This window comes from Antechinus flavipes, chromosome 5, assembly GCF_016432865.1.
Source record: "Antechinus flavipes isolate AdamAnt ecotype Samford, QLD, Australia chromosome 5, AdamAnt_v2, whole genome shotgun sequence".
NCBI classification, from domain to species: Eukaryota; Metazoa; Chordata; class Mammalia; order Dasyuromorphia; family Dasyuridae; genus Antechinus; species Antechinus flavipes.
The window spans coordinates 275998035-276021960 of NC_067402.1; the positions used below are offsets into that span (position 1 = coordinate 275998035).

A 23926-nucleotide genomic window follows, 5' to 3' on the forward strand; every position below is an offset into this window, starting at 1 on the left:
CACAATGTCCTTCGTGACTGGTTATTTGCAGGGAGTTAGCCTCCAGAGGTTAGGTGAGTTCTGAATAGATACTACCAGAGGAATGGGATAGAGGAAAAGTCAAAGCATTTCTTCCATACTCTTTCCTCCCTCCTCCTCACCCAGTGTGATAAAGGATAATGAGAAAAAAGAGCAAGATGTCAGGAGATAGCCTGTAACTCAAGTCTAGTCACAATACCAGCTCTGCTTCTGGAAATGAGGGAATAATCAACTGATTTCCCCATGGCTCCACTCAGCACTTGTTGGAATGACAAAATTGTAAAAGAAAACAGTGTCATTGAGCTAACTATGGATGGGAAGTTTAGTATCTTATAAATGCTTTTTAACTGACTCTCTTGATAGAAAATTTCCTTTTCAGTTATGAAAAGAATCCCTTCTCTACAGTTGAAACTCTGTCTTGCAAAGTGTATTTTTAAGTAGGAAATGAGACTAAATTTTGGAGAGTTGGTATGTTTGGTGACTCATTTGTGAGCTACCTCTCTCATTTATCTTGGTCAATATCCTATATTATTCTGACTCTACTCTCTGGATGAATGAAAAGGCATTAAGTTCTTTTTTTAACTTTTTTATTTTATTTTATTTATTTATTTTTTAAAAAGTTCTTTCTAGTGTTAAAAATTGGGACCCTTTCCTGTCCTGTGCCTCTCCTGTCCTCAAAGCAATTTATAGAGGAGAGGAGTGGACAGAGAAAGGAGGCACGGGGATACTGAGTGAAGTCATAGGGCAATCGGTTGATCATTCCACCATTTTCAGAAGCAGTACTAGTATTGTGGTAACTGATTCCTGAGAAGGAGGTGGGAAGAGTTTGTATGTGGGAAAGGTGGGGGGAAGGAGAGAGGGACAAGTTAGGGAAAGTATACATGGATGGCTGGGAGTATAGCAAAATGTCTCACGCTGTCTAGAATGGATTAATGGGAAGTATGATCTGAGGCCACTAGAAATAAGTGAATAGGCAGTTAGCCTCCAAATCAAACTCAGCTCTGTGCAAATGGAAGGTAGGAAACAGGCATTTATTAAGCACCTACTATATGCCAGGCCTTGTGCTAAGCACTTTACAAATAATATTTCATTTGATTCTCACAATACCTGGGAGATAGGTGCTATTGTTATCTCCATTTTACATTTGAGGAAACTGAGGCAGAGATGAAGTGACTTGCTTAGAGTCTAGAAAATGTTTGAGGCTAGATTTGAACTTAGTTTTCCCCAGCTGCAGGCCCAGAGTTCTTATCCACTGAGCCACCTAAGTGCCTAAAAAGTTGGAATGCATGATCCCTGAGATTTCTTGGAACTCCCAATTTCTGTAATTTTAATTAGAAGGTTAGAGAAGTAGCAGATATGGATAGAAGAACCCTGGACTTGAATCAGAAAGACTCTTTAGAAAATGAGGGGGATGAATTACTCATTCTCTGAGATCGTTTCCAGCTCTAAATCTCTGGTTCTGTAATAATTGTAGTCCAAGAAGACTTCTAGAAAGAGGTCAAACTTGAATTGGGTCTTGAAGAATGGGTGGGAGATGGAAAGGAAGAGAGACCAATCTGGCCCAGGGCCAACAGCACCAACAAGGGCCTAGACAGGAAACAGGAGGAAAAGCAATGGAAAGTAGTAGAAAATAAAGTCATAGAGATATGATAGGGTCCAGTTTTGGCAGGCCATGAATACCAGGCTTGAACTTGATGCTCTAGGCGATAGGGTCCCATTTTAGAATATAAATAGCCCTGTTTGAGGAAAATAAATATAGCAGCATTGTGCAGCCCAGATTGAGAAGAATTTGAAGGGAGAAGATAGGAGGGATAATCTTTCTCTGATCTTCCAAGGGCCTGAGCAATAATAGCCAATAATACCTGGCATTTGTAGATTAACATTTGCCAACCGCTTTACAAATGTTATCTTAAGTAGATCCTTTGAATAAGAGATAGCGGTACCTGTGGTAGGAGAGAAGGCAAGATTTGATAATAGCTAGTTTGAGAAGTTGAAGGAGAAATCAAAGATTTAGATTTAAGCCTAGAAGAGGGAAAAAATGTGGATGTCACTAGATCCAAGAAAAGCTGTTTTTTTTAACTGAGCAAATTAGGTTGGGTATTTTGACATCATGACCTGTCCCTTGATCAGAGTTGGAAAAAGACTAAAGGCCTTCTCTAAGCCTGTAGCCCTCAGGCCTTCATTATGTTACAAAAATGAAAATCTGGGATGGTGTCTGTCCATGGCCTTCCTGGAATCTCTGACCAGATTAGAATTTGAAAGCACTGTATATATTCTTAATCCCCTGAGTCATCAGAGCCTTTGACCTGATCTAGGGGGAATGTCCTTAGTTTTTCGGAGAAGTCATTTTCCTTAATGTGCCCACATTACCAGTGTTCCTTTTGATACACAGTTCAGAACCATAATTGAAGCCTGTGGGCACTGTTTCCTTTGTTGCCCTGGAGTGTCTCATTCTTTGTTCCATCATTACTATAACTGAGTTGGAATGGCTTGAATGAGTTTTCTGATTAATAGGGAAATCTGTCGGTCAGACTTTCTCTTCCAGCAAGCTGCTTATAAAATGATGAATGTCTCTCACAGAACAGGTAAACACAATGCAGATTGTCTTCTTCTGCATCCCAGCGAGTGACTTGTCCAATGGGGAAAAAGTATCACTCTTGGTGCTTTTGTCCATGTGCTCAACTCCAACTCCTTTCCACCACACCATGTTTGCTGCCTTTCATATCAATCACATGTTACTTATTAAGCCCGTACTGTATGCCAGGAACTGTGCTAAATGATGGGAATACAAAGAAAAACAAAAAAACTAGCATTTCCTCATTACAATGAGGGGTGAGGCGAATGGAAGTCAAGAATAGGCGAATGTACAGGACAGTAGAGTGTCACGAAAGCCAAGGGAAGGCTTAAGAAGGAGGTCATCAGTACTGTCAAATGCTGCAGATGGTCAATTGATGCATTCATAGTATTCCCATAAAGAATATTTAAGAGTAGGAATTAAACCAAAAATATATCCAAACTGTGAGATTTTTGTGTTTTCCCTTTGTTTACTTTGCATTAGTCACAGTCAAACATGAATTGTTACTTTGAAGTCTATACAGAACCAAAAATTAGAAGTTAACTGAAAAGGGTAATTCTTACTTTTTCCAATATAAACAACTTGGAATAATTGATGACTTGAATTAAACCAAAACTGGGCTGCAATTCTATCTGGAATGATAGTAAATTTAGAAATGTTAAAAAAGAATAAATGAAGGTAAACTAATTATAATTAATAATGATAGTAATAGTAAGGTGGAAAAATAGACATAATAATGACAGCTAATATTTATATAATGACAACTATGATGTGCCTGGAATATGCTAAGTTCTTTACAAATATTACTTCATTTGATCGTCATAATAACCCTGGAAGTTGGTAATATTATTATCCCCATTTTATAGTTGAAAAAGTAAGAGCAAATAGAGATTTAAGTGACATGTACAAAGATCATACAACCAATAAATGAGGGCAGACTTGAACTCAAACCGTTTTTACTCCAGGCCCTGTTCACTATCTATTGTGCCATCTATTTCCTTAAATTTGCTAATGTAAAAAGAGCTTTTTGTGTATAGGAACATTTATTTTTAATTAAAAAAAAAAGAAAATTTATTTTAATTTTTATGTGGGAATATAGTACTGATAAAAAGAAAAGGGGACAGCTAAGTGATGCAGTGGATAGAGCACCAGCCCTGAAGTCAGGAGGACCCAAGTTCAAATTTGACCTCAGACACTTAATAACACTTCCTAGCTGTGTGACCCGGGCAAGTCACTTAACCCCAATTGCCTCTGCAAACAAACAAAAAAAAGAAAACAATTGAATGTAAAAAGGTATTAATCATTTTAAAGTTAAAGATTTATTATTCTTAACTCTTAAAAACTCATTCCAAATACAAATGATTATTTGAACATCTTCTCTAGTGCATTAACAAGAAGAGAGATGCAAATTAAATTAAACAACAACAGAATTTGCTGTTTCACTTCATGCCCCCAAATTGTCAAAGATGGCATGAGGCTATGGGAAGATTGACACAACAATATATTTTTAGTGGAGCTGCAAATTGATCCAGTTGTTCTGAATATTGGTTTGAAATTATGCAAGAAAAGGCACTAACCTGTCTGTAGCCTTTTATCCAGTGATCTTGCCGCTGGGCTCCAAGGATGTCCGGGGGACACAAAAGTGTTTGAGTCACACTACTTAGAGTTGGCACCCCTTCTGGTAACAATGTACTGGTAATAAAAGGGGTGTGAATTAGTTGGGTTATGGTTGTAAAAACTGGGGCCTATGATTGTAATGAAACATGATTTCATAAGAAAGGACAGTTATAAGGAGTTCAGAGAAATGTTGGAAGATTTGAATGAAATGGTACAGAGCAAAGTAACCAGAGCCAAAAGAGTATTATATACAGTATAAAAGAAAAAAAAATTCTTAAAGAAGTTTGCACTCTCAATAATTGAAATCCCAACCCCCAAAATAATGGTCCTAGAGAATATATAATTAAATATACATTTGGAGTCAGAAAGACCAGAGTTCAAATCCAGCTTCAAATGCGTGCGAGTTGTGGATCCCTAGGCAAATCACTTAGCCTGTGTCTGCCTCAGTTTCCTCATTTGCAAATTAAGGCTGATAACCACACCTGCCTCCCAGCATTTTTATGAAGATCAAATTAGCACAATGACTGATTATATAATGGGCACTATACAAATATTAGCTATTATTGTTGTTATTGTTATGGGATGGAGACCTGTCAGGAAACTGCTAGATAGAATAGAATGTATACATTGTCTGATGCACTATAATTGGCCATCCTTTCTTAATTGTTTTTCTTGAGTCCCTTGAGGGTTCAATCTGGAAAGGGGCCTTTTCCTTTCTTCCAAATGACTGATGGAATGACAAAAGACATCAGTAAAACTTTTTTTTTTCCCCAAAGAAAAACTCCATTTCACTGTTAATGCAGTTGACTTATGATAATAGTTGTAACTTTTTAGTAGTTTGACTCATTCTTCTCCTTAATATAACCAGAGTCAGGCTTTCCTATATGAGGTACTATTTTCCTCAAACTGGGAACCTCCTAAAAATTTCAGTTTAAAAACAGTTTGTGGCAAAAGGACTTTACCAATTCCTGGCAAACTTGAAGTTCATTGCAATTTTACTGCACGTGGAAATCTTTCCAAAGGATTGGGGGAGGGGGAGGGGAACCACTCTGAAAGCAAAATTCGATCTCTTCTTCTCATGTGACTCAAACATGAAATGATTTGAACAGCCACGCATGAATCTGGACATTATTCTCAGTTGTTTAGCACTTCAAAAGCTGCTTCAAGAGAGAATTGTTTTGCCTATTTGTGATTCCAATACAAATAAACAGAGAGATTTGGAAAATTTGCAACAGGAAGCAATCTCAATTCTAAGTAACCACTAATCTTGTGAACAGAAATTCAATTTTTATGAACAAAGGAAAAACAGCCTCTATTTAAGTTATAAATACAGTCTAATGCAGCAACTTAACATTTCCCCCCAATTTGGGGGTAGAATTAATAGAAATTTATTGTGTGAATGGACCCTAGAGAATTCAGCCTTCTTCCCAATTCAGGAATTCCTTCTCTGATATCCCTGATGGGAATCCAGCTAGCCCCTCTTAGACATTTTGAGTGACAAAATTCTCTATTTCACCCGATAACTTATTCCAACTAGTTCAAATCAAAGTGCATTTATTAAGAGTCTGCTATGTGTATGACCCTGTTTTGCACTGGGAAGTTCTTGCCCTCAAGAATTTATATTCCATTTCTGGATTATGTTACTTATTTAAAAAGTCCTTTATTTTATTAAGAGAGTATTGACTTCTTTTAATCTTCTACTCATTGGTTTCAGTTCAGTCCTTCAGAGCTACATTTAATATGTAATTCATTTAATGGAGCTACAATAAAAATAAACTTATTTCTTCTCCATGATAAGTTTTCCATAATGTTCAAGGCTATTCTCATCTCCTCAGTTCTACTCTGAATAGCATCCCCCGTCATTTAATTCTTCCCCATATGACTTGACTTTCAGACTTTTCACCATCTTAGTCATTGATATTCTCCAGCTTGTCTGGGTCTCTATTAAACGTGGTAGTTAAAGCTGAGCATATACTCCAAGTGTAGCCTGACCATTGCAAAGAATAATGGAACTATTACCTCACCATTATCCAGTATATACTTCTCTTAATGGACCTGAGGATTAAAATTACTTTCTTGGCAGCTCTATCACAGTATTGGCAATGTTGGACTTACAGTTGACTAAAATCACTCTATCTTCTCCCATTTGAAAGGCTATTAAACTAGATCCCTTTTGTTCTTATGTAGTTAGTAATTTTTTGAACCTGGGCGCAGGACTTTGCATTTAGCCCTAATAAATTTTATCTTGTTGCTTTTGGCTCCTTATTACAGCCTGTTGAAATCTTTTTGAATCTGGCTTCTGGCATCTGTTTCCCTGGTTATCCTGCCTAGCTTTGTACATCTGTGAATTTGACAACCAGTATTGTGTGATAGCAAAAACCACCTTCATCATCTTTTTTGTGCAGTGTCTGTGTGTGTGTGTGTGTGTGTGTGGTGGTGGGGGTTGGGGAATATATTTTGTTTTTGTCTTTAACAAGAGACATCAATGAAAGCAAAACATCTCATGTAATTGAGGCAAATCAAAAGTGATTTTTAGTGGGCTAGTGGGAAAAGATGATGTCATAGGCAGGGGAAATTCAAGTCTGGGAGATATAAAAGTCCTTTATCCTTTTAGGGTTATGGGCTGCTGTTGGAAAAGATTGGCTGCTTCTCTGTGCCCTCTGAATGGAAGCTTGTTCTCATTTTGTTTAATGCATGACTGAAGAGCATTTCTTTTTGGTGTGGAGATCATTGCCATTGTCTTTGGAAAGGTTCACAATTGTTTACTTCAGTGTACTCCAGTGTACTCCAAAGTACTTTTAACCAAGATAATAGTTAACATTTATAAAGCACTTGAAGATTTGTGGGCTACTTTACCTGTATTCTTTTGTTATATCTTCATAGCAGCCCTCTAGGATAGGTGCTATTATTTTCCCCATTTTACATATGAGGAAATTGAGGCAGAAAGAGGTTAAGTGACTTGTTTAAAGTTAAATTAAGTGTCTCAGGCAGGATTCAGACTTGGTTCTTACTGACACTGAGTCCTTCAACCATCTCCAAAAGGTTAGCAGTCATAGAATACAATAACTCAATGGTAGAATGCACTAATAATCATTAGATGTCCATTGCATAATTTAGTTTTAATTCAAGGTGTTATTTTCCTGATGACCCCCAAATTGTCAGTTTTAGATTTCTTTGAGATATCTACATACTATCCATGGTGTATACTTTTCTCTGAAATTATCTTACTTTTTAAATTCAGTGTCACTGATTGTAGACTAGAAAAAAAAAAGCAAATTGATTGTAAGAATTCATAAGCTCCAGATCTACTGGAAAAGACCTTAGAGGTTGTCTAGTTCAACTTCTTTGATTTATTAGTGAGGAAAACTAGGGTCTTGGTGAGAAGAGAAGTGACCTGTCCAAGATCACATAGGGAGTAGGAAACAAGCCATCAGAAAAAAATTTCAGGAGTCAAGCTGAACAAAATTTCTATTGATTAGAAGAATTTTGAAGGTTATTATGAGATGAATATTAGTTGGACAATAAGCATATTAATAATTGTTCGTTTTCCTCTGTTGCTTTACCAGATGAAACAAACCTTAATAAGATCCCAATTTGCTTGCACCTACAAGGATGATTTCATGACTAGCTATGAAAGATGCAGCAGTAGGAATCATTCCACAGAAGAGCCAGCATCTACAACTCCTCTGCAGATTGCCCTTACTGGTAATTGCTGTCGTATTATCGGAACAGTTAACACTGAGCTAAGAGTGGAATGGAAAGCAAAATGGACTTAAGTCTTTTAAATGATTAGAAATTTATCCTGAAAGCACACATTTCTTTAAATGAAAGAGAATGTTTTGTTTTGCTTTAAGTGAATCTATATAACAATTTGCACATGCAAAGAACATTCCACTTGAACTTTTGATTGATCTTAAACTTCATAATTAAAAAAAAATTGGGGGTATTTTTTATATCATTTTTGTTCTTCATTTAAAGCAGGGGTGAGGAACATCCGGCCCATAAAATCATTTGCTAAGGTAACAGTGATGAGGAGCTAAAAGCTAGGTACAACAACCTCCCATTGCTTGAGTTCTGTAAGTTGATAATTTTGTATAACTGATGAATAATGTTTTAAATATCCAAATGGCCCTTGGCAACAAAAATGTTCCCCATCCCTGATTTAAAGAATTATCCTATATACACATCTAAATTTAAATTTTTCTCTATGATCATGTTTTCTTTATTGCAAGGCAGCTTACTATGTCTTATTCTTCTTAAACCTATCCTTTATCCCCACTGTGAAAACTCTATATTCATTTTATGCTTGCCTGCCTGATTCCCTACCTACTTATTCTCCCAGTCTATCATCCCTTCTCTGCCTTTACTTTCCTCTCTAAATGGTCTAAATCCTACAGTGAACCAGTTCAATGATCCAGCATCTTTTACCCTTGAATTTCTTGTTACCCTAATACTTGTCACTCACCTCTGTTCTTGGTTTCCTCTTTTTACCTTCTCTGAGTCTAGGCAGAAGATGCTGAATGTTTCTGAAAGGACGCAGTTAACAGTGCTGACAATTTCCATTACTGATTCATTTTTTATCATCTCTCATTCACATTCTTCTTGTTTAATGGAAATCCTTTTCTTTTTTGATCGATTCTCATTCCCATTCCATGCAATGACTATCCTAAAATTCCTTTCTCTTCCAAGCCTCCACTGATGCCTTTTCTTGTTGGCTAACAGATAATATCATTCTTTGTTGAGAAAATCAAGATTATTTGTCACCAGTCCTCTCATTTCTTGTCTTTTGTACGTTATGTCCTTCCACATATTTATTCAACTTCTCCTTTTGCTCCAGTCTCTAAGCAAAAGAAGGTTCTTATATTTGCTAAGGTTAAACCCTTGATCTCATTCCCTCCAGGTTCCTCCAGGATCTTGCCCCATGAATGTTTTCCTCTCTTTCATTTCCATCTCTCCCTATCATTTTACTCCTTCTCCACTGACTACAGATCTTCTCCTTAGAAACCTTTACTTCATGCTGACATCTCAGCCTCAACTGGCTTTCTAGATCTCTCTTCCCTTTTATCCCCAGGGTCCTAGGACAGAAATTCTTAGCTTGGCTTCCATGGATGGATTTTCAGGATCTTGAGTAAAAAAATTGGATCTTTAATTTCATTAACCTCTAAGTGAAATGTAAAATTTCATTTATTCAAAAACATGATTTGGAGAAGAGTTCCATCAGTTTTACCAGGGTCCATGACAAAAAAAAGAGTGACCAATCCTTATTCTAAAAAGAGGAGGCCTTATTGATGGTTTTTGCTTCTTTATTACTCAGTTGTATTTTGTCACCTTCTCATCTGACTTCTCACCCTACCAGCACTCCCTAATATTGTTATTTCATCAGTATTATGTGATCTTTTAAATAAATTCAATGGCTATTTCTGCCTTAAGGTGTTCATAATACTTGCCACTACACATTATCCCCTTCCATATGGATGCTCCTTTTTCCTCCTTGGTCTCTGTGACTTGTTTTTCATTTCTCTTTCTACCTTTCTGTCCACTTTTCAATTACCTTTGTTGGATTATTATCCATCAAGAGCCCACTCTGGACCCTAATCTGTCTGTATACCCTTTCCCTTGGCGAGTTCATTTATTCCCTTTGGTTCAGTTTTTTATCTTTAGGCATACTAATCTCAAATGCATAAAGCCAGCCTTAATCTCTCTTTGGGGACACCAGTCTAGACACTGATTCCTGGGTGTCCAGTTGACATCTTAAAAACAATTTATCCAACATGGAACACATCACTTTTCCCTGAGCATTTATCTTTCCCAAATATAGTGTTTTACTTATCTATGGCCATGTTTTTTTTTCACCAGACTTAACTTTTAAGTGGGGGGTATTACAAAATTCTTTTAAATAACGTAGTAATATAAGAAGAAACTTAGTGTTAGTGAATAGTAAGCCAGCCTTAGAATTTAGGAACATATGGATGCAAGATGTGCCTTTGTCACTTATTGCTTATATGACCAAGAATATGTCTTTTCACCTCCTGTTGTCCCAGGCAGCTCTCTACTAAGCTGCAAATAATTTGCCAGTTTTTACCAGTAGAGTTTCCCTGCTGGGAATTCCCTCTAGCAGTGAAATCCTAGGTCTAGATTAATCCTCACCAAAAGTAGGGTGGAGGTGCTGTGTAAAATGAAACTGGCTAATATTTTTAAACATGTACTAAATTTTGTGACATAATTACTTTTAAGATTAATTGCAAACTAGTTCAAAGTCATAGAGAGTTAAACATTTAAAATATTTTCCCATAAGTAACCTTTGGGACAAGAAGAAATTATAAATATTGTTTGTTAAAAGAAAGTATTTGGTGGAAAACAAAATTAGGTGATATAAAGTGATAAGAACTGAAGACAGAGGAGTTGGATAGGAATGAACTTACATTAGATACCCTGTCACTTCATAGCATTCTTATTTAGTTAATCAGCTGATTCGGCTTTATATAATGTTTGATGAAAACATATAATCTTTGAATGTGTTAACCTGTTTTGAATTCTTCAGGGCAATAGTACCTAATAGGTATTTATTTTTCTTTCTTTCTCTCTCTCTCTTTTTAAAAAATACCTCTTGCACAATAGAAGGCATGAATTCATCTGATGGAGAACCAACTCTTGGAACAAGTTCTGGAAATGTTCAGCTGAACAGGGGTAAAAGTGAAAAAGTATCCAAAAAATCAAGTGATCAGACAGGAAACAAGGGCCCCAAGAGGAAACAGGTGGATTTGAACAGTGACAATGGCCTCCGTATTCATGAAAATGAACTATCTCAGTCCCAAATGAGTAAGATCCCTAAGACATCAAGCAGTCCACAGAAAAAATCAAATAAAATTCTAGCCAGATCAACAGCAAAAGGCTGCAAACCAGCCACCAAGAACAAATTAATTGCAGGGCAGGCAAAATTAACTCAGTTTTTTAGAGTTTGAATTTGTCTCTTTTGTTCTCTGGGCATTTGGGTATTAGTCATTAGTCAAAAAGCAATCAATGAAAAGATCATGGCTATCACCTTTGGAAAGATCAACATTTCAGGTACATTCATGCTTTGCCCTACTGAAATGTGGAATATAGAAAGTGTTACCATCGGTCAAATAGACAAATGAGTCATGATTATGCTGAATTTTCATGAGATTTATTATACAGCAAAATGTTTACATTTAGTATATCCAGGAAAAATCTCAATCATTTGTTCCAAAATACAAACATTGACCACATCTACATTTATGAAGCACAATAATTTTCATGTTTTGTTTCACTGGCATCCAAATAGCTTCGGTTTCTTGGAAAAGGAAGATGGAAGCCTGCAGGTATCAGACTTGCCAACAAGGTCGATAGACTCTTCCCAGCATGCATCTGAGCACTGTAGGGGAAAAAAAGTTCCAAAAATTTAGGCTGTTAAAAGGGACTATATTGCAATAATTGTATTAGAAATCAAAGAATAATTAGATTAATGTAATTCTGAGTAACCAGAATTGCTATCATTTTATCAGTGTTAATTTATTGTGAGCTGAATGCTTTATATTAAAAATTGTATTTTTACAATTGTATTCCTATTTGATATATTGTAATTACCTATTTCTAAAACCAATTTCCCATTTTACATAATTTTTAAGATGTCTGAGTTGAATAAATAAAACTACTCACTGTCAAAATCTCTCCTTCCTATTGGAAATTTAACTGAGTTTTCTTCATCCCCAATCTCTCTCCTTTCCTGTGTTGATTCAATATTCTGAACTCCATTGTCAGCTGGAAAAGCCACTGATCCCTTCAGTGCAAGATAAGGGAGCTGCTTAAGAGCTAGGTTCAACGGCAGACCACGGTTTAAGAAACTATGTTTGAAGCCTACATTCTGTTTAAAAGAAAAAGTTGAATTATGTTTCAGCTTTCTTATTATGAAATGAAAGTGTAATTTCATGGTAGAATATGTGTATGCTAATTAGTGACATCCATTTAATTTTTTTTTAAGATGAACAATATTTTTAGTAGGACTGAAAACCTTCCAGGGTTTATAATACCACATTGATGATATTGAGGATCGATAAGTTTACATTAAAGTCAGAACTATCAATCATAGATAATTTTTTGTTGAGCTTTAAGAAGACAGATAAATATGATTTAAATTCCTATTGATTTTAAAGACTAGGAAAGTAGATACTGATTCATACCTTTGGATTTCTGCTCTCCTCTTCATTGATAAAACCACCCTCCTCGGATTTATAATGTTCAAGGGAAGGCACAGCTCCAGATTTGTCTGCCACGTCTTCCTTCTGAAGGGATTTGCCCAGGCCAAATGGAGTCAGGAGCGCGTCGTCCTCAACGGTTCTCATGGACTTTGATGCTGAAAGCAAAAATGCTTGGGAGAAAAAAGACAAAGTTAGTATGAGCATGTAGGATGAGAAACCCATCTTCTGTAGTTTGCCGTTTCTCGAGAATCACACAGGTGTTGACGCTCGTGCCTTGGAAAAGAAAGTCTTCTCAGATGACATCCTCCCTCCACTATCCCTAGCTTTTATATGTTTTACCTCCGTGAAGAGAAGCCACTTCAAGGATTTAAATCTATCATTTTTTGAGTGACTCATCAAACGAAGACACTTATCTTTTGTGTAGCTAAAACCTTACATAGGTTTGGCCATTGTAGAGTTTTTAATCTCCAGCGTGAATTTTCTCAGAGTGTGATTAAATTTCTTTGTGGAAGGCTTAGTGTACGATAGATTAGACGTTCTTTGTAAATGGGATGTTATTAACGTAGTCCACGGGACATCTGGCTCTCTGCTCATTCTCGTCTTCTCAATAGAACTTGCCTTCTGATTAAATGCATTTAAGAACCCAACTATTCAAAGATGACAGGTAGAAGGATTTTATTTCATTTTAATCCCTGAATAAGGTGTAATTGCTTTTAAGTGACAGTTTTTTGATAAACACTTGACAAAATAAATCCTTGATGATTGAAATGCATATGACTGTAAACAAGTTTATAATTCAAGCATTACATCTGATATCATAATGTAGTCTATCTCTGTATCTGGAAAAATACTTTAACAGAATACTGATATATTTTCTTTCTCTTTATATATTCAGTGCTTAGCATATTGCCTAGCACATAATAAATGATTATTGATTGATTGATATATTTTCTTTTTTCCCTTTGGACAAAATTTAGTTCCCCCAACACCACTGTCATTATGTACATTTAGTATCAATATAATTGTAGTAACCCAGATCTTTCTCTCTTTTCTTCCTTCCTTCTTTGTCCTCTCTAATCCAACCCATTAAAAGTCATTTTTAGGAGGACATTTCCATCAACAATTGGGGTATCCTGAATTTTAGCAGTAATTCTACGCCTGGCAGGAGGAAGTTAGTTTAACTTCACCCTAAATGAAACCCTTCTGATCATTTCTACCTCTGGACAATATCTACAGGATAGGAGAGGTTCGCTCATTGCAGTATTCTAGAAGAGGGGAGGGTTTTACCAAAGGTCTTATTCTAAAAGTTTATCAGGGGTCCTCAAATTACGGCCCGTGGGCCAGATGCGGCAGCTGAGGTCCCCCTATCTAAAAAGTTTGAGGATTATTAAAAGGACTACAGTACAGTGACTCTGCTAGAAACATAAAAAATGATTATAATATCTGTTCTCTTGTAAGAAAAAGGGAACTTTCCAATGCTAACTATCCCCTACCCCAAATCAGTCCTCCAGAGCATGCTCACTTCATACCTACAAGGCTAGGACATTATCCAGTATTAGTGGGAATGGGTTTTTTATTTTCCTTAAAACTTTGCAGATTCCTAAAGCAAAGGCTAGATTCTAAAGATTTCCTTCTTACAGCAATTCTGGACAAATGGTCTAAGGTAAGGACCCAGGTCTAAGGTCCTGGGTATTGAAGGCATCTTAACACTGATCAGAGATCAGCTAGGGTCTTTTTGTCCCCTGCCTCAGGAATATAATCTAGGACCATCTCAGAAGGTAAGGTGAGCAACGTGAATTGTTATAAAGGTGCAGTGAAAATCCTGATTTGGGGAGTATAGTCAGGCCCTCCCCAGAGGCTTTAACACTGAGGAGAAAGCTGATAGGGACCAGACCTGGTCACAGTGCAATGGGGTGTTGATAGTAGCAGACACTTGACTGGACAACCCTGGTGGGTAGAATAGCAGGAAATTCTGATGGCGAATGTGGACAGCATTGATGTTGGAGACCACGGAAGTTTTTGGTTATGAGTGATACCCCAGATCATCTCTCCAAGCATAACGCGGGCTACATGTTGCTTTCATGCTGAGGTTTAGATGAGCAGAGGGCTGCCCATCGCCTCAAAGTTCGTAACAGATTGCAACTACTTTGGTGATGTGGGATGGAACATGGGATTGTGGCTGCCAGCTGAAGCAGCTGCCCCTGGGTCCGACCCAGGACCAGTTCCAGAAGTCTCCCAGAACTGTGTCCACTGGAAAGATCTGGAGAACTTGCTGTATATCTGAGAGAAAGGGGAAATGCAGGGTATCTCCAGGAAGCCCTCACCATGATACAGAGACAATACTTCATGCTGTGGGTGCAGCCTCAGTCAAAGTGAGACTTGTTGATGTCCTTAGCTTAAAAAAACCAACATCTCTTCTTGTATCCAGGGCCATCTTCAGTCGTCCTGGTCTTGATCTATATCTGGCCACTGAACCCAGATGGCTCTGCAGGGGAAAGTGAATTACTCAGCCTTCCCTCCCTTCAACTCAATTTACTTGTGTGTCATGACTTTACCTCCCTCATGTCTTATTCAAACAAAGGACAGACAAAAGCTCCTGAGACAATATCTCGCTCTATGACTGCTTCTATTATCCAGGATCTGACTAGGACATCTGAGTCCGGCTCAGCACAGCACCCAGAATAGGGGTTGGTTGGTCTGTGCACACAGAAGTCCTGATTCTGTCCACTCTACTATAGGAGCCAGAGTCTTACCCTCATTTGTCCAACTGGATTTAGCTCTCTACTTTCTTTTCCTCACTATCATCCTTCCCAATCAATTGGTAAACATTTATCAAGCACCTACTGTATACCAGGCACTGTGCTAAGGGCTGAAGATGCAAAAAAGAAGAGACAATTCCATAGTATATTTCATCTACCATTTTGTTAAAACAATTTTTCCCCAAAGCAGAGACGTTTAATAAATAGATAAAAAAGGAATAGTAGATATTTCTTACAGAAATGTGGAGCACAATCTCCCAAATTGTCCATATCCTTTGGCCATTTATCAATTGGGGAATGACTTGTATTTTTATAAATTTAAGTCAGTTCTCTATATATTTTAGAAGTGAGACCTTTATCAGAAACACTGTACATAAAAATTGTTTGTTTCCTGGCTTTCTGCTTCTCTTTTTTATTTTTAATATATATTACTTTATGAATCATGTTGGGAGAGAAAAATCTGAACAAAAGGGAAAAATCATGGGAGAGGAAAAAAAAAACAACAGAAAAAAGAAGTGAACATAGCATGTTGTTTACATTCAGTCTCCATAGTTCTCTTTTTGGATACAGATGACATTTTCTACCCAAAGTCTATTGGAATTGTAAAGCAGTATTTTCAATAAATGTGTTTTGAGTGTGATGATTATATATTTGTCTTTGGGTAGTAATTAAGGGCATCTCAATTTCAAGCAACATGTATTAGGCACTGTCCATGTGCAGAGGACTGAGCTTAAATTGTAGGAGGTAGATGAAAGGATTAAATTAAACACTCTGTTCTCATGCAATTCACAATATGTTAAATACAGTCCATAGGCAAAGGATAATCAAAGAAAAGGATTCAGATGTGTCTAAAAGAGGTGTGAACCAGGTGCTGAGGAAAGGTTTAAGTTTATTGGGAAGGGGCCAGAATCCTAACTGCCTGAGAGATTCAAAGAGAATTTCTTAGAGGTGGTTGAAGTAGCAAGCAAGCAATCAATCAGCATTCATTAAGTGCTTACTGTGTGCTAGAGAAACAGTCTATGATCCCAAGAAGCTTGTATTATAATGGAAAAGACAACATGTAAATAAATAGGTAAATACAAGATATATACAAATGACTTGCCTTGGAATCCAAAAGCATGTTTTAAGCACCTCCAATGTGCCAAACACTGGTAAGTGTTAGAGATACAAACAAAATCGAGATAAGTCCTTTCACTCAAAGGGACTGACACTCTGATAGAAAAGACTACACAGAGTTCATATTCATGTTCAGCTTATGGCAGATAGAAGGTCCAGGTAGTAATCAGGGGAAATAAACAAGCAGATGGCAAAGCACCTTGGGCAGTAATGTTGGGTAAATGGTCCCAAGAGAATAGAAGGTCTAAAGGTTAAAGTAGATTGAAGATCTGGGATCTTTCCAGTACAGGTCACCAATCAGCTAACAGTAAACATCTTGTGATTGGTGGGAACTGGGCAACTGGATAAAACGGGTGGGTTGGAAACAGGAAAAGTCCTTGTTTTGTCATCTTTATTTTGATGGACTAAAAGAAGGTAGTCTCAGAAGTTAAGGTACTAGCTATTGGGAGAATAAGGAAAGAAAGGCCTTCTGTGGGATTTGACTGGAAATATAGAAAGGAACCAGACTATGAAGAACTTTAAACAGTACTTTGTAATTTATTGGAATTGGTTATCCCATAGACATTTTGAAATTATATTTTCAAAACAGAACTCATTCTTTTCCCACCAATTCTTCCCTCTTCCCAATTGGAGCAAATAATCAAGAGTAGATGATCAGGACATGACCAGTATTAAAAACCGCGAAGAAAGCAGAAAGGATGAGGACTGAGAAAAGGTCATTACATTTTTACAATGAAGAGATCATTTAGGTGGAGTCAAAATGGTAGATTTTCGATTCAGCAACCCAGCTGAACACTTCTAATATTCCCCTCCAAACAACTTTAAACACCTCTATCATCCACATGCAATTATGGTTCATAGTTTCCAGAACACAGAGTTGTACATGTGAACAGCCACATGGGAACGTGGACTCTGGTCTCAGTTCTAAGACAGAAATGAGCACTAGCACTTATGACTGAATGAAAGCAGGAAGCATTGGAAATTTGTACACTCCCAGAACTAGCTCTGAAAACAGCAACATGAGAAAGTCTAAAGTTAGGAACAAAAAAGTCTAAAGCCAGGTAAGCAGAGCCCAACTTTAATATAAAATGCAAAGGAGGCTAGAAAAACGAAACAAACACAACAACAAAAAGAAGTTGAACATAAAAAGCTACTGTGGTGACAAGGAAGACCAAGATAAAATCAGGACATAATATGAATATCTACAAATAAAGCCTCAAAGAAAAATGCTAACTGGACACAAACCCAACAAGAATTCCTGGAATAGTTAAAGAAAGTGTGGTTGGTCACTGTTCTCCTGGTCTATACACCAATTTTTAACCAGATGAACCCTGATCATCTACTAATCCAAATGGACATCTCTGCAATTTAGAGCTTAGAAAATTGCTTGAGCAAATTAACTTATCCATTATCATATTGACAAAAGATGACAGAGGTAAAAAGTAGGTTTTTCTGACTCAGAGGATATTCTTCACCCCTAAATCTCTTTACTAATGAAGCTCTAATCTAAAAAACAGAAAAAGAAAAAAAAGTTGATCAGAGACATTCCATGAATCCAGTTCAATGCAGTTAATTAATGATGGAAACCCAACTTAAATCGTGTAAAATGTTGTCTGAATAATCTAAATAATAATCAATGGAGTCAGTCATCATCAATGGAGAATTTAAGAAAAAATTCTTAAGGCTAAAGGATTAGCTTTTGGGTGTACAAAACTCTGTATCCACTTTGTTCATTAAATTGTTTTTGAGTCAAATGTTAACCTTAGAAGAATGGGCTCATTCAATACCATTGTGTTTTACCCTTTTAAAGTGTTCATTTTTAAACTAGGTAATTATTGGAGGGAAAAACAAATAATTATTCCACATATCCATTATTATGTCTTAAATTATCCCTGTCTTGTAAAATAATCTGTCTCCCCCATCTGATTCAGGATTGCAGTGAATGGTGCTAACAGCTGATTCCTTTAGGGGGTTGTTGGAATCTCATTAGATGGATTTGCTTTGGAAGAGTGTTTAGGGAGGAAAGCTCTTAAGTACTCAGGCTTCTTTGATCCTCCAGCTTCCTTTGGGGAGAGAGGAAGAATGTTATTAGTTTTTTCCTTGTATGTTTCCCACAGTCTGAAGACCTGCCTTGGAGCTAACTGTCTGTCCCCATGTAGAGAAGATGTACCTTGGGAGTAGAATTCTCTGAATATGCTGCAGTTCTGGTAGGGTAATCAGTATTAATAATTACACATTTGGATTTAAATTATGACTGGATGAACTGGTTTGGCTAATCTTCACACCAAATTGAGACCAAATCCAAACCATTTTGAGGTTTTACAAAGGTTGGTTAATGTTTTCCTTTATTTTATTTAACTATCATAAGCCTCTGAACATTATGAGGTTTTCCCATAACCATTTAATTATGTAGAAGCAATCCAAGTTTTAAAAAAATACAAAAAGATAGCTTTTCTTTTACACTGGTTGCTCTGATGTGCAATGAAGCATAGTTATTTTTTTTCAATGATGCTTAGAATGGTATCCCCAAGCAATAATATCACTTTGAAGAAAAATGACTGGTTTAGGTAGTTTAGAAAATCTTGGGGAGAAGACCAAAGCATTCTAAACACATGGGGAAAAATACATTTTCTAAAGAGGTAACTTTCGCCTCCTCCTTCCTAATTACCCTCCTTGACCATTAGTCTAGCCCTTCTGTGATGAATTTGGAATCTAGGTTGACTCAGATGAAATCACAAGATGGAGGGCAGGAAGATTCCTTTCTTCAAGCCAACCCCCTCGTTTTCCAAACGAAGAAACTGATATTACAGATGACAAGTGAAGTGACTTCCACAAGATCTCATTGCTAGGAAGGTCTAGACCTAGAGCTAAAATCTGAATTCAGATCTTCTGGTTCCAAAATGATGTGATTATAGTTCAAGTGACCTCTGGCTTTGCAAAGCTTTGTAAACCATGGAGCTCTCTATAAAGTGTGTTCCTATTTTCAGTATCATTATGAGTAATTTATTAATGTAGAACCAAACACCCCCATAGCTCCATCACCCACTTTTGTGCCAGTTGTCCCCTATACCTCGAATGCCCTCCTATCTCACCTCTACCTCCTAGAATCCGTAATTTATTATAAATTCTGCTCAATCACCACTTTCTATAGGAAGTCTTTCCTGATCCTTTTGGCTGTAGAGGATTTTCCTCCCCAAATTAATTACCTAGTATTTTGCATATTCTTTTGTATGGATAAATTTAAAGCATTAATTAGCAATAATTTAATTAAACAGCTTTGTATTTGCAAAGCCTTTAAGTGCTAGAGATGCAAAGAGAAAAGTGAATTAGTCCCTGAGATCAAGGAAGCGCTCCAAACAGTATGACACCATATATAGGTATATACACAGTACACACACATGTATACATGTATGTATGTATGTGCACAGACATTTATATGTAGGTATACACATATGTTGCCTCTACCAATATAATGTAAAGCTCTTTGAAAGTAGCCACTTTCACTTATTATTTTTTAAATTCTGGTGTATAGTTTTTAATAGGCGTTTTTGATTTGGGGTCAGTGAACTTTTTTTTTTTTTTTTTTTGGTGAGGCAATTGGAGTTAAATGACTTCAGGGTTGCCCAACTAGGAAGTGTTCCCTGAGGTCAGATTTGAATTTGGGTTCTCCTGACTCCAGGGCTGGTGCTCTATTCTTTGTGCCAACTAGCTGCTCCTCAGTGAATGGCTTAAAAATTTTTTTTTTGATATCTATATTTGTTGAATTACAATAAAATACAATTTGTGATCCTATACATTTTACTTTTTATACTTAAAAATGTGATTGGGAGAAGTGTTCCATCGACTTCCCTGACCTGCCAATGGGGGCACAAAAACAATTAAGAATCCCTGACATTAAAAGGATTTATTAAATGCTTATTAATTGATTATGTAATAGATTCTGAGTTGTTGAGGGGGAAGAGAATAATGTTAGAGCAGGAGTCAGGAAGACCTGAGTTCAAATAATGCCTTAAATCACTAACTGTGTAACCCTAAATGGGTCACTTAATACCTGTCTGCCTCAGTTTCTATACAATAATAAATAGCACCTATTTCCCAGAGTTGTAAGGATCAAATAAGATAATTTTTGCAATCCATTTTACAAACCTTAAAATGCAAAATAAATACTATTTTTGTTATAATTACTATTCATAATGAGAAATCTGAGTCATCAGGTAATAGCAAAATTATGATCAATATTCACTACTTAGTAAATGGCAGAACCCAGATAAAACACCATTCTTCTGAGTTTTCTTCAGGTGCTTTTTGCTTTAACCACTATTTCAGGAGATGCTATCGGCATTCAGAAAAGTGAAATTCCCTAGCATTATCTGTCAGCAGAATAAACTATCTGGGCAAGCCTGTGATTGCCAAAGGATGTTAGAATCAGGAAGGAGAGTTTGTTTTCCAAGCCTATGATGAAGAGAAGCTTTCCCATGGCAGGGAACAGACAAATCCCTCCCTGACCTGTACTGATGGAGACTCCGTGTTCCTCCAAGATCTGTGCACTTCAGAATAATTATATTTCAACACAATCATTTTTCTTTGTACTCCTATGTATTTTATTTTGTGTATTTAATATGAGAATCAGATTCACCAAATTGCCAAAGAGTACCACAAGAGAAAGAAAACTAAAAATATCTCTGGAAAAGATGCCAGACAGCCCATTTTAAGACTTTGCCCAGTAGACATGATTGATAGGCTGATCAAGAATGACAAAATAGGGATGGATGTTCAAGGGAGAAGACTGTCAGACCCATGCTGTTGGACAATCAATTGTAGTGGAGAATTTTTGAGGTCAAGAGCCAGAAGGCATCTCCGCAGATGGTGGAGAAGGCTTCTCTAAGAGAGTATAAAAATAGGAATATTACAGACCAGACAGGAGAAGAAATTGTCTTTTTTTTTTCCTGCAGATCAAAAGCCAGGGTGAATCCCAGAAGACAGAACCACGTCTGGACAGTGAGTACCAAATAACCAAAGGGGAAAATTTGAATCTTAAGTAGCATGATGGGAGTAGACCCATCTAGGTCTGAGATTCAGAAGGTGGGAGGAAGCATAGCATTCTGGGCTTATTATGGGTACTATCCCCTCCATATTGCCCCCTCACCTCATCCTTGCCAGGGAATGGGGGAAGAAGGACTGGCAGCAGCTCAAAAATCAGATTCCCCCTCTGAGTCCTGGTCTCTAATAGGTGAGCTTTCTTATCATCCCTGGAATGGTCATCAGGCTACTTCCTGGCCAGTTTCAAACCAGCCACCAGAACAGTGACTAGCTTGCTTGCTGGCTCTACTATTGTCTGGTCCTGGGGTGTTGGAATCCTTACTAACTGCTAACTAATTAGAGTTGATCTAATCTTACAAGAAGATTTTGGCCAGAACCTGAAACAAGGTACTAAGTAGAACTAATTAATACAAGGCTTGTGTTCACACCTTTACTCATTGGAGTTCACAAGTATGCTAGCTTCACAAAGTAAACTTTCTAACTTCAAGGGAGTTCACACCTCCCTTAAAGCTCTTTGGGCCAGAGAGCACTATGGGAGAAAACCCATAATCCCATTCTCTCAGAAGATTCGCATATAAGGCGAGACAGCCATTCCAGAATACATTTTTTCCTCTGGCTGGTGGCAGACGAAGAGTTTTCAGAGGATAAAGCTACGAGTGGAGAGTTCAGTGGACAACCAGATTCATCTTCATCTCACACCACTGTAGTTGGTGGCTGGGCTCCCCAGAAGGAGACAAGAGAGACATTCCATCTCTGTGTTGGTTGGAGGCTGAAGAAAGCAGAGGCAGAGGCTGAAGGACAGAACCTTTGGATTTGGAGATACTCGGAGGGCCCTAAGCTAAATCGGCTGTGTTCTGAGAAGAACAAGAATTCCAACATTTGAACTCATAACACTGGGGGAATCACGTAAGGTCTGTTTGCCTCAGTTTTCCAATTGTAGAGTAAAGATAATAAGGCACATACAAGTACCATATAAATGTTAGGTCTTCTCCTAATGACAAGGGGAGCCCCAAAAGGCTTTTTCTTTGTCTCTCTCTGACTTTGGGAATGAGCCAGGAGGTCGAGCACTTGGGAAGCTCCTTGAAGGAGAAATTCTCCTTGAACCCTGCCTCTGTGAGACCGCCCCAGGGAATCAAAATAAAAGTGGCTTATCGGACTGGTTGGGTCCAGGAGCTGGAGAATTCCAACCCTATTGAATTAAAGAAAGACTCATTCAATGCAATTCAAGCTGGGCTGACCAGCCCCCATCAAGAGCAACCTCCAGTTTGTAGCCTAGGCTTATAAAATGAGGCAATTTAAAGCTCAATCCTTGCAGAGGACCTAACATGCCATGCTATGCCAAGGAACCCTCTGCCCGCTGGAATGATATTCTCTTTCAGCATTACCTTCTCTTTATCTCCTTCACCTATTTCCCTAACCAGACTTTATACCCACTTTCAGGATCTCTCTACTAGAAACTTTACTTCTCTGCTGAGACTTTGCCACTAAGGAATTCAGTCTTTCTATTCATGAATAGCAAAGGCTGATTTCCCAATGCCTATAATACACTTCTTTTTATCAGTCTAACTTTTCAGGTACTTAAATTCCTTTAGGAAGGATCTCTGCGCCACCAGAAGAGGGGTGCCCACAACTCCCTACCTTGTGTCGAATCCAAAAGGGATCGAGGGGAGCCAAACCTCTTCATTTGGTTTCCTGAACCCCAAACCTGCCACTAACTTCATCATTAAACTCCCTGACCACAAGGAACCCTAATCTTATCATTTTGTTTCCCTGAATCTAACTCATCACTAGTTGTCCTTCTCCTCATTTTCTTCCTTCTCCTTGTCCATCCTCCCTCCCTCCCTCTCTCCCTTTCTCCTTCCTTCCTCTTTTTCTTCCTTCCTTCCTTCCTTCCTTCCTTCCTTCCTTCCTTCCTTCCTTCCTTTCTTCCTACTTCCCTCCCTCCCTTCCTTTTTCCCTCTCACCCTCCCTCCCTTCCTTTTTTCCTTCCTTCCTCTCTTCCTTCCTTCCCTTCTTTTCCTTTCTTTCCTCTGCTTTCTTTTCCTTCCTTCCTTTCTTCCCTTCTTTTCCTTTCTTCCTTCTCTCCCTCTCTTCCTCCCTCTTTATTTCCTTCCTTCCTCTCTTCTTTTTCTCCTTCTCCTCTTCCTCCTTCTTTTTCTTCTTTTCCTTCTCTTTTTCCTCTTCCTTCTCCTCCTCTTCCTCTTCTTTTCCTTTCCTTTATCTTCCTCCTCTTCTTCCTCCTCCTCCTTGTCTTCCTTTCTGTGGTCTGGCACTGGCCTCTTTATTCCTTTCAAAATCTTGATCCTCAGCCCCTGAGTTGGAAGGTCATAGATTTGGGACTGGAAGGGGTCATTGAGTTCAAATGTCTTATTTTATAGGGGGAGGACTGAGGCCCAGAGAAATTAAGCTGATATGACCAACATCATACAAGTAGTAAGTAAAAAAAGGCACAAATTGAACTGAAATTTACTGACTCCAAAGCCAGTTCTCTCTCCACTCTTGGGTCCCCATTCATCTCTTCTTAGATCCCAATCCTAAATTGTCCCCATTAATGGAAATAGTCTTGTTCACATGTAATTGACTGT

At 37.7% G+C, this 23926-nt stretch overlaps 2 protein-coding genes across 2 annotated transcripts in view; one reads left to right on the forward strand and one right to left on the reverse strand.

Annotated features, from left to right (window-relative positions):
- PARPBP (PARP1 binding protein) overlaps positions 1-11258 on the forward strand; it is a 62906-nt gene extending 51648 nt beyond the window's left edge. The window contains exons 9-10 of the mRNA XM_051961087.1: positions 7777-7915; positions 10829-11258. Coding sequence (XP_051817047.1) covers positions 7777-7915; positions 10829-11172 — 483 coding nt within the window. The 3' untranslated portion in view covers positions 11173-11258. The remainder of the gene's footprint in view (positions 1-7776; positions 7916-10828) is intronic.
- Positions 11259-11353: 95 nt separating this feature from the next.
- Positions 11354-13446, reverse strand: PMCH (pro-melanin concentrating hormone). Its single transcript, XM_051961088.1, has 3 exons — positions 12409-13446; positions 11888-12092; positions 11354-11603 (listed from the first exon to the last, which is right to left on the reverse strand). Exons 1-3 carry the CDS (start codon positions 12646-12648, stop codon positions 11554-11556), a joined length of 495 nt encoding a protein of 164 aa, XP_051817048.1. The 5' UTR covers positions 12649-13446; the 3' UTR covers positions 11354-11553.
- Between the last annotated feature and the right edge of the window lie 10480 nt (positions 13447-23926).